The 12,792-nt window shown below is 38.2% G+C and overlaps 1 protein-coding gene across 1 annotated transcript in view; it reads right to left on the bottom strand.

The window, feature by feature from the left end:
• Positions 1-1,678: 1,678 nt before the first annotated feature.
• Positions 1,679-12,792, bottom strand: part of LOC150083143 (uncharacterized) — a 90,538-nt gene continuing 79,424 nt past the window's right edge. Inside the window, exon 6 of the mRNA XM_090377070.1 lies at positions 1,679-1,792. Within this exon, the coding sequence (XP_090233196.1) occupies positions 1,685-1,792 (108 nt within the window). The 3' untranslated portion in view covers positions 1,679-1,684. The remainder of the gene's footprint in view (positions 1,793-12,792) is intronic.

Genomic DNA, 12,792 nt, shown 5'->3' on the forward strand with positions numbered 1-12,792 from the left:
AATTGGGTTGATGTATGAAGTGAGGTTCCCCAAGGATCAGTACTGGTACCACTGTTGTTTCTGATTTTCTTAAATGATATCGATGAAGAGATAGAGGGTGTGATGTCTAAATTTGCAGATGATGTAAAGATTGGTAGAGTAGTTAATGATCACCGCCAAGCAGAGCTTCTTCAGAGTGACTTTGATAGACTTCAGGATGGTCAGAAAAATGGCAGCTATGCTTTAATCCAGCAGGGTGTAAGGTGTTACACCTAGGGAACAGTAATCCATCCCAAAATAACTTATACACTCGGTGGAGTTGAAATAAAGCCAGTAGTGGAGGAAAGGGATTTGGGTGTTACAATAAGGTCAGACACGAAGTTCTCCACGGGTGTAGACAGGTTGCAAGGAAGGTCTGTGGTGTCCCATCAATGATTTATCAAACATTTGCTAGTAGATATAAGGACTTCATAATCTCATTATATAAGACTATTGTTAGACCACACTTCAAATACAGTGTTCAAGTATGGAGACTGCACCTAAAGAAAGACATTGAGCTACTTGAAAGGATTCAAATTACGGGGGGGAGACGTTTAGATTAGATTGCAAAAAGTTCTATTTTAGCCAGTAAGTTATAAATTACTGGAATAAGTTACCTACATGGGTGGTAGAGGCTGACGGTTTGGGGAAATTCAAAGGTCAGCTGGATAGTTATCTATGGGAGGAGGGAAACACATAAGTTGTCTATTTCCTCTTCTTTTATTAATTATTTATTTTTTTAAATTTTCTTCTTATTATTATTTTTTTGGCTGGTGCAGCATAAGCTACAGGCTTCCTTGAACTATGTAGCCATTGCTAATACTAACCCAGGTTGTTCATTTTAATAGAGAATCCTTGAAAATGCAAATAATTTCCAGTAAGAGTATTACTGGGCAAGTAATATCACTATAACTATAACTGAGCAAGATAAAGCGCTTCTGAAAACACTGCCTGTAGTGCATAATTCAACATGCACACATGGACAAATATTTTCATATGCTTCCATAATGCAGAGTCTGATGGTGCCTTATGACATTGAAATTGCCTACAAAAATCGCATTGCAATAGTTTTAAATGTTTGTTTTGAGGTAAGGTTCCACACATGCACGTTCATAGTTTTACAGATTGTCAAGAGAGAGAAAACAAGAGAGGGATAACATGCACAGAATAATGTTACTTGTATATTTCACATCTCTAACACTCATCTATTCAAAGTTGTTTCCATTTTCACGGGTCCTCATTTAAAACTGTCATCCCATATTTTAAATGAATCGCAAACAGCATCAGACTGAGTCAGTCCATCACATATATGAAAAGCCAGGTTCAATGAATGTTATGTGTTGTTTCTGAAGCCAGTTAAAAAAAAAATGGAAAATTGAGATGTTAAAGTGTACAATTCTACTGTATTCTTTTCTAAAAGTACACAATTTCACACATTATCAGTAAAATGTCAGAAATAAGTGGCTTGGCCAAATCATAAATAAAACAAAGTCACATCCCTTTTTTTGTTTCTGGGGAAAAAAAGATTTCAAAGCGTAAAAATTAAATATTGATTAAGAATTTTGTTTAGCCAAACAAAATATTTAAAAATGTATCTGAATAAATTAAATGAGTTTAATATTATTGTATTATTCATTAATTTTTTTAAGATAAATGACTCCTTATTTTATTCAGATGAGGAAAGACTTTTCAAAACTGAGTGGAACGTCAACAGAAGATGAGTTCTATTCTTGAGTTCAGCAAGCTCTGCTTTTACATTATGAAGCACAGATTCCTATAAGTGCAGAAATTCAGAACATTTAATAATTTATAAACATATTTAAATAAAATTAGCCAAAAGTAAATTTCAAATGGGTTAGGTGGTTTTATCAAAAACTTAATGTTGTGAACTTACTTTTAAATGCCTTATACCATCAATATACTGAAGCCAAACTGGATTCTCAAAAATAGTGGCATACCCAGGTATTTTTTATGCTGGGGAAAATCCCAGGACATGTATGGGCTGTGCCTCTGAAAATCTACAGGAAACAGAATGTCTCTCTCCTCTCAGACTGTGGCTGGAGCAACTGCCCTACTATATCTACCACTGTTCAACACAATTATAAAACTGGCAAAATTATCATACAGTATAACCACTGGCATTCAAAATTTTCTTCTTCTTTTAATCTGTTAAAAAGATTTCATTTGTATCCCACAATGTTTTTTAAACTATAATTATAGTTAAAAACAATATTTTTTTCAAAATAGCTTAGCAAAGTTTCCGGCATTCCCCTCATACTTCTCTTTCAACCCATGCATGGTACTAAGTACTATAGGGTTTGATACCTTTCGTGTTTGGGGTTTCCATAAAAAAAAAAAAAAAAACAAAAAAAAAAAAAAAAAACAAAACCTAGCATGAAGCTTTCATCGTGCTATCATCATATTAAGCAATTGAATACATTTTCAATGAGTTACATGCCAAATCTGCTTATATGGGACTGCCCAGTAAAGCTCTTCTCATGTTGAGAAGAGCTTTACACATATTGATATCACCACAATAAGTTGCCTAGCATGGAAGTTGAATAAACAGCATCTCTTGAAAGAGAAACTTCCTGATGTTCAATAAAGGAGTAATATCATTACTCAGAACAATTAAAACACAGTTGTACAATGTCTATAGCAGCAAGTGTGTGTGGGAGTGGATATATCATTATCATCAGCAAATCTGATTACATCTGAAAGAAAAGTGATAATTTCCTTCATGATAAAACCACCTACCAGAAGGGCAGTAACAACTCATTGCCTAAAGAATATAAAATTACTGTATAAAATTACTTACAATAAAAAATAAAAAAAATCAATAAAACAAATCAATAAAATAAAAATAAACAAAATTAACAAGTTTAGCATTCTCATGAAATAATACTTTGCATCTATCCGTAACACTACATTCCTTTATAAAAATTAACTGCAAAACTTTTGTAACTGTACAAATGACATATTTTTACACTGTTATACATAACAATACGACACAAGCAATACTGTATCGTACTGAAGTTTTACACAATTAAAGTTTAATACAATACAATCAAAAGCCAATTTTTAAACATGGACAAACTGATACAGTCAATGTTGCTATAACACACATTTTCGCAAAGCAAATTTGCCCCAACACAACTGATCTATTATCGAGTATAATGTGATTTTTGCATTGGTTCACATGTGATTTCATTTGCGAGTAACACCAGGTCAGCGGTTCTCAAAATGTGGTAGGCGGACCCCTGAGAGTCACCAAGACACTTTCAGGGGTCCGCAAGGTCAAAATTATTTTCATAATAATACTAAGGTGTTATACTAAGACTAAGAATTTGAAGCCTTCAATAATTTTTAAGAGTGTAATAGGATCCTGAGACCAAAAAAGTTTGAGAACCGCTGAACCAGGTGAATGCAGAACCCGGCACCAAGCTGAACGTAGCAACCTGTGCAGTAATATATACAAGTTTACAAAGCTTAAAAAATGACAAACGTCAAATTTGTGACACTATATTTCCGATTTACTGTAGTTGTATTGGTCGGAGACACTGTTGTAATCCTTTGTATTCACAAGATAACAGGTGATATTGTAGGCCAACTCATGTTTTCAGGAGCTCACATTTTTCTGTTTGAAAAGAAATTTCGTGAGGCATGATAGCATGAGCAGATTTCTGAAGGTGACAACCACAAAACAAAACAATTTGCAGTTCCCGGTTTATTGGGTTTTTCTGTTAGTGCAATATAATTATAAATGGGTAGTAAACTCGATCTCATTGTATTTGTGATAATGCCAATAGCTGGAATTCTGAGGTTTTTTATGTTATTATGGTGAAATGTGTTTCCCCTTCCAAGAAATTTTCAATCATGTAAAAAACAAATTTTCAGAATCTTCTCTTCATTCCTATTTTTTTTAAGCTTCGTAAATTTGTCTCACTTGTGCAATTTATGCTTCCCATGTTCGTCGTTATTGATTGCTTATCTTTTTTACTGTGTTAAATTTTACAATCAAAAAGAAAGAAAATTAGCATTAGTAGAGGCATTTGATGCAAGAAAGCAAGCTTATGCAGCATCAGCCAAAAAAAAAAAAAAAACCACTTCCACTTCACCCCTCTGTTCGTTCAAAATACCTGTCCAGCTGAGCCTTAAACTTATTTAAGCTATCAACCTCCACTACAAGGGATCGAAGGCTGTTCCACCAACCAACCACCCGCTGGCTAAAGGCAAATTTCCGCACATCTATCCTACATCTGTCTTTCCTCAATTTGAATTTATGCCCTCTCAGGTGATTATTCTGAGCTAGAGGAAGAATCCCATCAGCATTGAGCATGCTCAAACCATTCAAGGCTTCATACACCTCTATCAGATCACCTCGCTGGTGACTAGTCTCCAGACACTGTAATTTGCAAAACTTAAGCCTTTCTTCGTAAGAGCACCCCTTTGTTCCATTCACTAATCTTGTTGCCCTTCTCTGTACTCGTTCCAGCAGCTCTACATCCTTCTTGAAATGAGGCCTCCAGACCTGTATACAGTACTCTAGGTGTGGCCTGACCATTGCCTTATACAAGGGAATAATCACCTCCTTATCCCTGCTGGAAAAATTCCTGTATATCATTGACAATACTCCATGAGCTACTCTTGCAGCCCGTCTGCACTGTCAGAGAACTTCATATCTGCCTGCACAACCACCCCCAAGTCCCTTTCATTCTCTACCACTGTCAGTGTAGTACCACAGAGTTGATACGTTGCTCTGGGGTTGCTGTTTACCATGTGTAGTACTTTACATTTGTCAATGTTAAACTTCATTTGCCACCTCTCAGCCCATCTGCTCAACCTTTCCAGATCCTGTTGCAGCAGCATAGTGTCAGTAGTGTCCTTGACAACCCTGCCAACCTTTGTATCGTTTGCAAACTTGGACATTAAGCTTGATATACCATCATCAATATCATTTATAAATACAGAAAACAATAATGGACCCAACACTGAGCCCTGAGGGACTCCACTAATAACGTTAGTCCACGATGAGCGGTGTCCATTGATTACCACTCTCTGTCTTCTCCCCCTCAACCACCCCTTTATCCATAGCAGCAATTTGCCTCCAATGTCACACTGCTCCAATTTGTGTAGCAGTCTTCCATGTGCAACAGTATCAAAAGCCTTTCTAAGATCCAAGTATATAATATCAAAGCTATTCCCTGCATCCAGTTCTTTTGTGACTGCATCATAATATCCAATCAAATTGGTCAGGCAAGACTTCCCCTTAACAAAACCATGCTGTGTCCGAGCTATAACTGAAGTCTTGTCTAAATGATCCTGCAGTGCTTCTTTAACCAGTGCCTCCATTAATTTTCCTGGAACAGAAGTTAAGCTCACAGGTCTATAATTACTTGTGTCAGCCTTTGATCCTCCTTTGTGAATTGGGGTCACATTTGCACATTTCCAGTCTATGGGTACCTCCCCCGAGTCCAAGGAAGCCCTCATAATTATGGCTAAGGGTTTGCTTACTTCCTTTGCTGCCTCCTTTAATATAACTGAATAGATCCCATCCACCCCAGGTGCCTTTCTTGTGTTTATCTTCAACAGTTTCTCCTCCACTTTACTCCCAGTTATTTCAAGATTCTGTAGCTTACTGCTAGAGTTGAATACACTTCTGGCATTCCCCTCGCTGAATAACTCCTCATGTGTGAATGTCAATGCAAAATATTCATTTAGTTTGTTAGCTACCTGAGCAGGGTCATCAACAGTTGACTCATCAATATCAAGTGGACCAATCTGATTCATCCCCTTCCTTCTAGAGTTTACATAAGTAAAGAACTCTTTGCTGTTTTTCTTTGCATCCCTTGCCAAGGATTTCTCGTAATCTGCCTTCGCCTGCCTAACCTCCTTTTTAACTTGGTTGCATATCAACTTGTATCTATTATAGGCTTCTGTGTCATGTGTTAATTTGTAAGTATCCCATGCATTTTTCTTCTCTGCCATATGCCTCATTAGTTCATCTGACATCCATTTTGGCCTAAACCTTGAACAATATTTCTTAGTTGGTATGTAAAGCCTAGTAGCTTCCAAGATTAATTCTTTGAATGCTTCCCATTTTGAATTTGCTGTTGGTAACATCATCAGTTGGTCCCACTGTATAGAATTTAAATACTGTCTCAGTCCATCGTAGTCGCCTTTACGGAAGCAATAACCCTTCCCTTTACCCCTAATGGTAGTTACCTCTTTGAGTAAATCCCACTTCAGCACACTGTGATCACTGCCACCTAGTGGTTCATTTATCTGCAGATTCTTAATGCATGAAGAATCACTGCTGATAATCAAATCAAGAGTATTACTCCCTCTAGTTGCCTCCCGAACATGCTGATGTAGAAAACAATCATCCAATAAATCCACAAAAGCCCTGCTAGTGTGTGAGTGACCAGCCCCCAAATTCCAGTCAATATCTGGGAAATTAAAATCTCCCATTATAAGACTCTCTGATTTACTGGCCCACTCTATTTCCCTGTACAGTTTCTTATTATACTCATCAGTCATTAGGCCTATAGCACACTCCTACTCTCAATTTTGATCTCCCAATGCTTATGTCACACCAAACTGACTCAACACTGCACTGTCCAGCGATGTCGACTGGCTTCACTTCCTTGGTTTTTATGTGTTTCTTAACTAATAGCATAACCCCTCCACCCCTTCCTATCCTGTCTATCCTTTCTGTAGACGTTGTACTCCCCAAATTCCAGTTCTGCATCCCTTATATCTGTGTGACACCATGTCTCTGATATCCCAACAATGTCTGCCTTTGATGTTTTGAGCAATACCTCAAATTCATCAAATTTATTTACTAAACTCCTAGCATTGGTGTACACGCAAGTATACCTGCACCTGTTTCTATTCTTAGCTGCCCTAACACAACCCATGTGTTTACTTGTACCGCAATGGCTCCCAGCAGTCTCTGAAATATCATGCATCTTGTTTTTCAGGCTTCTGCTCATTCCAAGTGAAGCAGTGTAAGAATCACTTTCACCTCTGCCAGTGGCTACTGTTAATCTATTAGTCCTTGTATTCCCCCAAGCTAGCAGTTTTCCAACCCACCTAATAGATGACTTGTGTGTCCATTATGTCTCACTTCCTGTTTCAAAACTTTAATTGGATAGAGGTCAGGTGAATTTGGAGGCAAATCAAGGTGGGTGATATCGTTACTGCGTTCTTTGAACCACTCATGCACAGTGTGGATCTGATGACATGGTGCATTATTGTCTTGGAAGGTCTAAGTTTCTGCCTTAGAATAAATGCAACATGGCAAGGTGCACTTGGACTCCTAAGAACTGCTGGTAGCTCACCAGTGAAATGTTGGTCCATATGCACCAGGGTTCCTAGTTCTTGCCAGTAAAACTTGCCTCATAATAAGCAACCACTGCCATTTTCCTGGATAGTGGGCACCATGCATTTGTGCTACACAAAAAGGTTTCAGCATGTTGTACCAGATATTTGGACTCATATTTCCAGCACACTTGTTCCCAGTACTCCAGTGTCCAGCCAGTGTTTCTGACATCGCAGCATTCACAGTTGACGATGATTAACAGTGAGGAGAGGGTGTCTCTCAGGTCGTCTGCTATGGACCCCATACATCTTAGTGTGCAGTGCATCGTCACTTGGGATATTGTTCAAGTATTATCCAAATTGTATCACAATGTCTTGTCACACAGTGACCTGCCATACAACACACTTCCCTCTTCGTTCAGCCTGTAGAATGCACTGAACCCTTGTGCACCTTAACCACAGTGGGCATTGAGCAATCAATAAGACGTGCCATTTCCAATAAGAAATACCCAATGAATGAGCTTCTACAATCATGCCCTTTTGAAACTCCTTGATAGTTTTACTCTATCTCATAACTGTGCTGCTTTATCACTTTGACTTGCAAGACAAAATGCAAATTACTACTGCTCTAGTGTAGGAAGTTGTTTAGCTTTCTATACTCCAAGCTATGTGACATAGTCCATTATGGATGGGGACGGTCATAATTCAGTGATCACTTAGTATATATATATCAAGGCCAAACTGTAGACCAGGGAATTTGTTTCACACTTCAAAGTAATCTGTCTAACTGTGCTGCTGTTTCAATGGCAGAACATAGAAATAGTCAGTGCTTTTTTTGGGACGGTACGCAACGGCACGGCGTACCGGCACCTTTATTAACAGCGACGTGTGACATTTGGATGCAATGCACTTCGAAATTTGTAGTATTCCGCAAATTTTTTTCACATATTTACCTACTATTCAAATAAGCTTAAAGTTATTTAACTAAATTTGCATTTAACTAAATTTGCTATATAAAACTATATAACCATTTTTATAATTCTAAATTACTCAGTCGGACCTCTGTTTAACGAAGTCCTCTTATAGCGAATTATTTTGAAATCCCCTTGGAAGTTAAAATTTAAAATGGTTTCCGTTGAGCGAAGAAAATTTTCATATAGCGAACGGATTAGGAGAGAATTAACTCATTATGCACTGTTCACATTTTTGGTCTTCAGGCAATTAGTGCTGCTGCACGAATTAAGAGCTAAAGGAATTACCATTCTACAACTTGGTGGTACCTTGTAAAACCTATCCAACCACCTGTCTCACAAACGGAGAAGTCGCACTGGTCAAGAGTGAGCAGTTCAAGGTGTATTCCCAATGGGCTCTGGCCCTCCTTCTACTGCAGTGGTGTCCAACCTTTTCTCGTACAGTGGCCATATTCAAAAAAATTCAAAATTAGATTTCTTTAGTGTGTTATATTTTCCATATCTTGTTGCATGTAAAAGTAAAATTGAAAATATTCTAAAACTTTTATTATTAAGTACAATACACAATTACATTTACTGAACAAAATATTTAATGAGAAATTTTTTTTGATAATTAACAAAATTTAAAATGCTGTTTCAGTTCACTTTTCTTGCGGACAGTAGGTTCAACACCTCTGTGAATCAACTGTAAGCACTCCGTTCAAGAATTAGAAAAGTGATTTTCTTTTACCCCGACAAATAATCATCTGTTGTTTCACGGAAGTGCATTATCCACATTTTTCAATAAAATTTTCCTATCTTTCTTTACACCGTCACAGTACCTGAATATCCGAATGACACCATCATTTTGGACAGTTTCAAATAAAAAAAAAAAAAAAAAGAAAAAAACTGAAATTTAAGAACTAGTGACAATTCGATGACGAGAGAAGGAAAACGAGGACAAGGAAGGTATTAATTCTTCTAAACATGAATTGTTGGCTTTTGGTAAAAATGAAGTTAGAAAATTGTCAAGTTAGGTATCCCTGAATTGCATTACAGTTAAATGCAATTCAGGGATACCTAATTGATAAGAAGGTTTCAGAAGAATTGAAGCATTTGATGAATGCTCTGAGTACGATACAAATTTCATCGAGTGAATGTGAATGAGGATTTTCACAAATGAATCGGATCATCAGATCAACCAGCACTTCGTTGATGACAAAAACAGTTTCTTAAAACTGTAGGCCCACTGCTAACCTGCTTCGATCCAGCAAAATATGTCAATTCATGGCTGCTTCGGAAACGTCATTCAGCAACACACACAAAGAGGAAGAAAAGAAGTAGGCACAGGGTGTCCGATGAGAACTTAATGAAACTCAGAATATTCTACAAAAACTTTATGAAATTATTTTTGCATATGTTATTATTTTTTACTTATTTTACTCACATTTTACTTATTTTTTTATATTAGTATTAGTAGAGGCATTTGATGCAAGAAAGCAAGCTTATGCAGCATCAGCCAAAAAAAAAAAAAAAAAAAACCACTTCCACTTCACCCCTCTGTTCGTTCAAAATACCTGTCCAGCTGAGCCTTAAACTTATTTAGGCTATCAACCTCCACCACAAGGGATGGAAGTCTGTTCCACCAACCAACCACCCGCTGGCTAAAGGCAAATTTCCGCACGTCTATCCTACATCTGTCTTTCCTCAATTTGAATTTATGCCCTCTCAGGTGATTATTCTGAGCTAGAGGAAGAATCCCATCAGCATTGAGCATGCTTAAACCATTCAAGGCTTTATACACCTCTATCAGATCACCTCGCTGGTGCCTAGTCTCCAGACACTGTAATTTGCAAAACTTAAGCCTTTCTTCGTAAGAGCACCCCTTTGTTCCATTCACTAATCTTGTTGCCCTTCTCTGTACTCGTTCCAGCAGCTCTACATCCTTCTTGAAATGAGGCCTCCAGACCTGTATACAGTACTCTAGGTGTGGCCTGACCATCGCCTTATACAATGGAATAATCACCTCCTTATCCCTGCTGGAAAAATTCCTGTATATCATTGACAATACTCCATGAGCTACTCTTGCAGCCCGTCTGCACTGCTCAGAGAACTTCATATCTGCCTGCACAACCACCCCCAAGTCCCTTTCATTCTCTACCACTGTCAGTGTTGTACCATAGAGTTGATACGTTGCTCTGGGGTTGCTGTTTCCCATGTGTAGTACTTTACATTTGTCAATGTTAAACTTCATTTGCCACCTCTCAGCCCATCTGCTCAACCTTTCCAGATCCTGTTGCAGAAGCATAGTGTCAGTAGTGTCCTTGACAACCCTGCCGACCTTTGTATCGTCTGCAAACTTGGACATTAATCCCGATATACCATCATCAATATCATTTATAAATACAGAAAACAATAATGGACCCAACACTGAGCCCTGAGGGACTCCACTAATAACATCAGTCCACGATGAGCAGTGTCCATTGATTACCACTCTGTCTTCTCCCCCTCAACCACCCCTTTATTAAATATATAAATTTTATTTTCACTTTACCGAGGCTCGAACCCATGTCGTTGCTACTGGTGGTCCGGTGCTTATCCCCACGGCTACCCTTTCAGTTATATACTTGAATAATAAATTTATGCTTAAATTTAGAGTACTTTTCATATCCTTTTAATTTTCAATTTTTCCTGAAAGCAAAAAATCAGTACCGGGCACATTTGTTTTTAAAAAAAAAGCACTGATAATAGTAATGGTGTCATGTGATGCAAGAAAGAAAGGGTATGAGCTTATGTAGCATCAGCCAAAAAAAAAAAAAAAAAAATTTTCACACATCCATTCCCTCTAAAAGTTTGTCCAGTACCACCTTGAATTGATTTTAAGCTATCAACTTCCACGACAGATGGAAGTTTGTTCCAGCAATTAACCACCCACTGGATAAAGGGAAATTTCTGCACATCTATTCTACAACTGTCTTTCCTCAATTTGAATTCATACCCCCTCAGGTTCATAATCTGAGCAAGTGAAAGAATCCCATCAGAATTCAGGGTGCTCAATTTATTCAAGGCCTTATACACCTCAATCAGATCACCTAGCAGGTGCCTAGTCTCCAGCTGCTGCAAGTTGCAGAATTTAAGCCATTCTTGGTAAGAGGACTCCTTCATTTTCCTTCTCTGTACACGTTCAAGCAACACTACATCCTTTCTAAAATGGGGCCTCCAGACCTGTACACAGTACTGAAGGCGTGACCTGACCATTGCCTTATACAAAGGCATGATCACCTCCTTTTCCCTACGAGTGAAATTCCTGTATATTATTGACAATTCCTCATGACCTGCTCTGGTAGCCTGTTTGCACTGCTCAGAAAACTTCATATCTGACTGCACAATTACTCCCAGGTCTTTTTCCTTTCTAACCATGTTGTAAAAGAAAAAGATGGTAATTAATTCAGTTATCAGAAAAAAAAAAAAAAACCGTGCAAGCTCTAATCCTTCAATAAAACTTCTTGCTTAACAACAGTAAGTTTGTCTTCATCACTATAAATTTCAGGTTCTTTTATATCTGCAACGAGCTCCTTGACTGCCGTGCATATCCTGAAATATGCAATATCTGCATTCACTTTGGCACAGTGTTCAAAACATGTTTCCCTCTAAGTTCAGTCGATGATGCACATCCTCCAAAATATTTCTTCACTAGTAACGAATGGGCCTGGTGTACTGGGGTCCATGGTTGAGAGAAAAATATAGATACGTATAATTATAACCCAGTTTAATGTAATAATAAAATATATAACAATAAGTAACACGCAGTAGTTTTCAAGACTAACGAGTCTCTTTTTCAACTCAATTCAAATGCAATGGATAAGTGCAATGAGCTGAGTGAGGCACGTTATTCATTTGCTATTGTTGTTGCACGGACGTGTGCTGTTTTACTCCACTAATCATCTAGCATTAAAACGGTTGTCTCTAGGATGGGGTGTAGATGTATGACTTTGTGGCGGTTTATCGCCTTTGGATTGTGTAATATGTTAAGTGACTCTAGCCATAGGCGGTGGCGAAAGTCTCGTGAGTGGTCTACTATTTCAAAGTCGCGTTTGGGATCAAGATCGTGGTTGGTGGCCCAAAAATGTTCAGCGACTGCGGACTGGTCAGTTTTAGCAAGCCGGATTGCTCTGTCATGTTCCGTAAGGCAATCTTGAAGACGCCTTGATGTTTCTCCTATGTAGCAGCTGTCACAGTCTCTACAGGTGATGCGATATACTACATTGCTGTGTAAGTGAGTTGCGACAGGGGTCTTCACACTGGAGAGAAGTGAACGTAGGTTCCTGCAGGGTAACTGCATGCATTTGATGTTGTAATTTCTAATAATCTTCGAGATCCATCCTGACACGCCTGGATAATAGGGAATGTAGACCACCGAACCAAGACGGTATACCATCTTGGATCGGTGGGATGTGAGTTCTTGTGCCTGTAATAGGCACCTGCTTAGCACATGGGATGG

Source organism: Mastigoproctus giganteus, chromosome 7 (genome assembly GCF_048544385.1).
Source record: "Mastigoproctus giganteus isolate SK-2022 chromosome 7, ASM4854438v1, whole genome shotgun sequence".
Taxonomy (NCBI): domain Eukaryota; kingdom Metazoa; phylum Arthropoda; class Arachnida; order Uropygi; family Thelyphonidae; genus Mastigoproctus; species Mastigoproctus giganteus.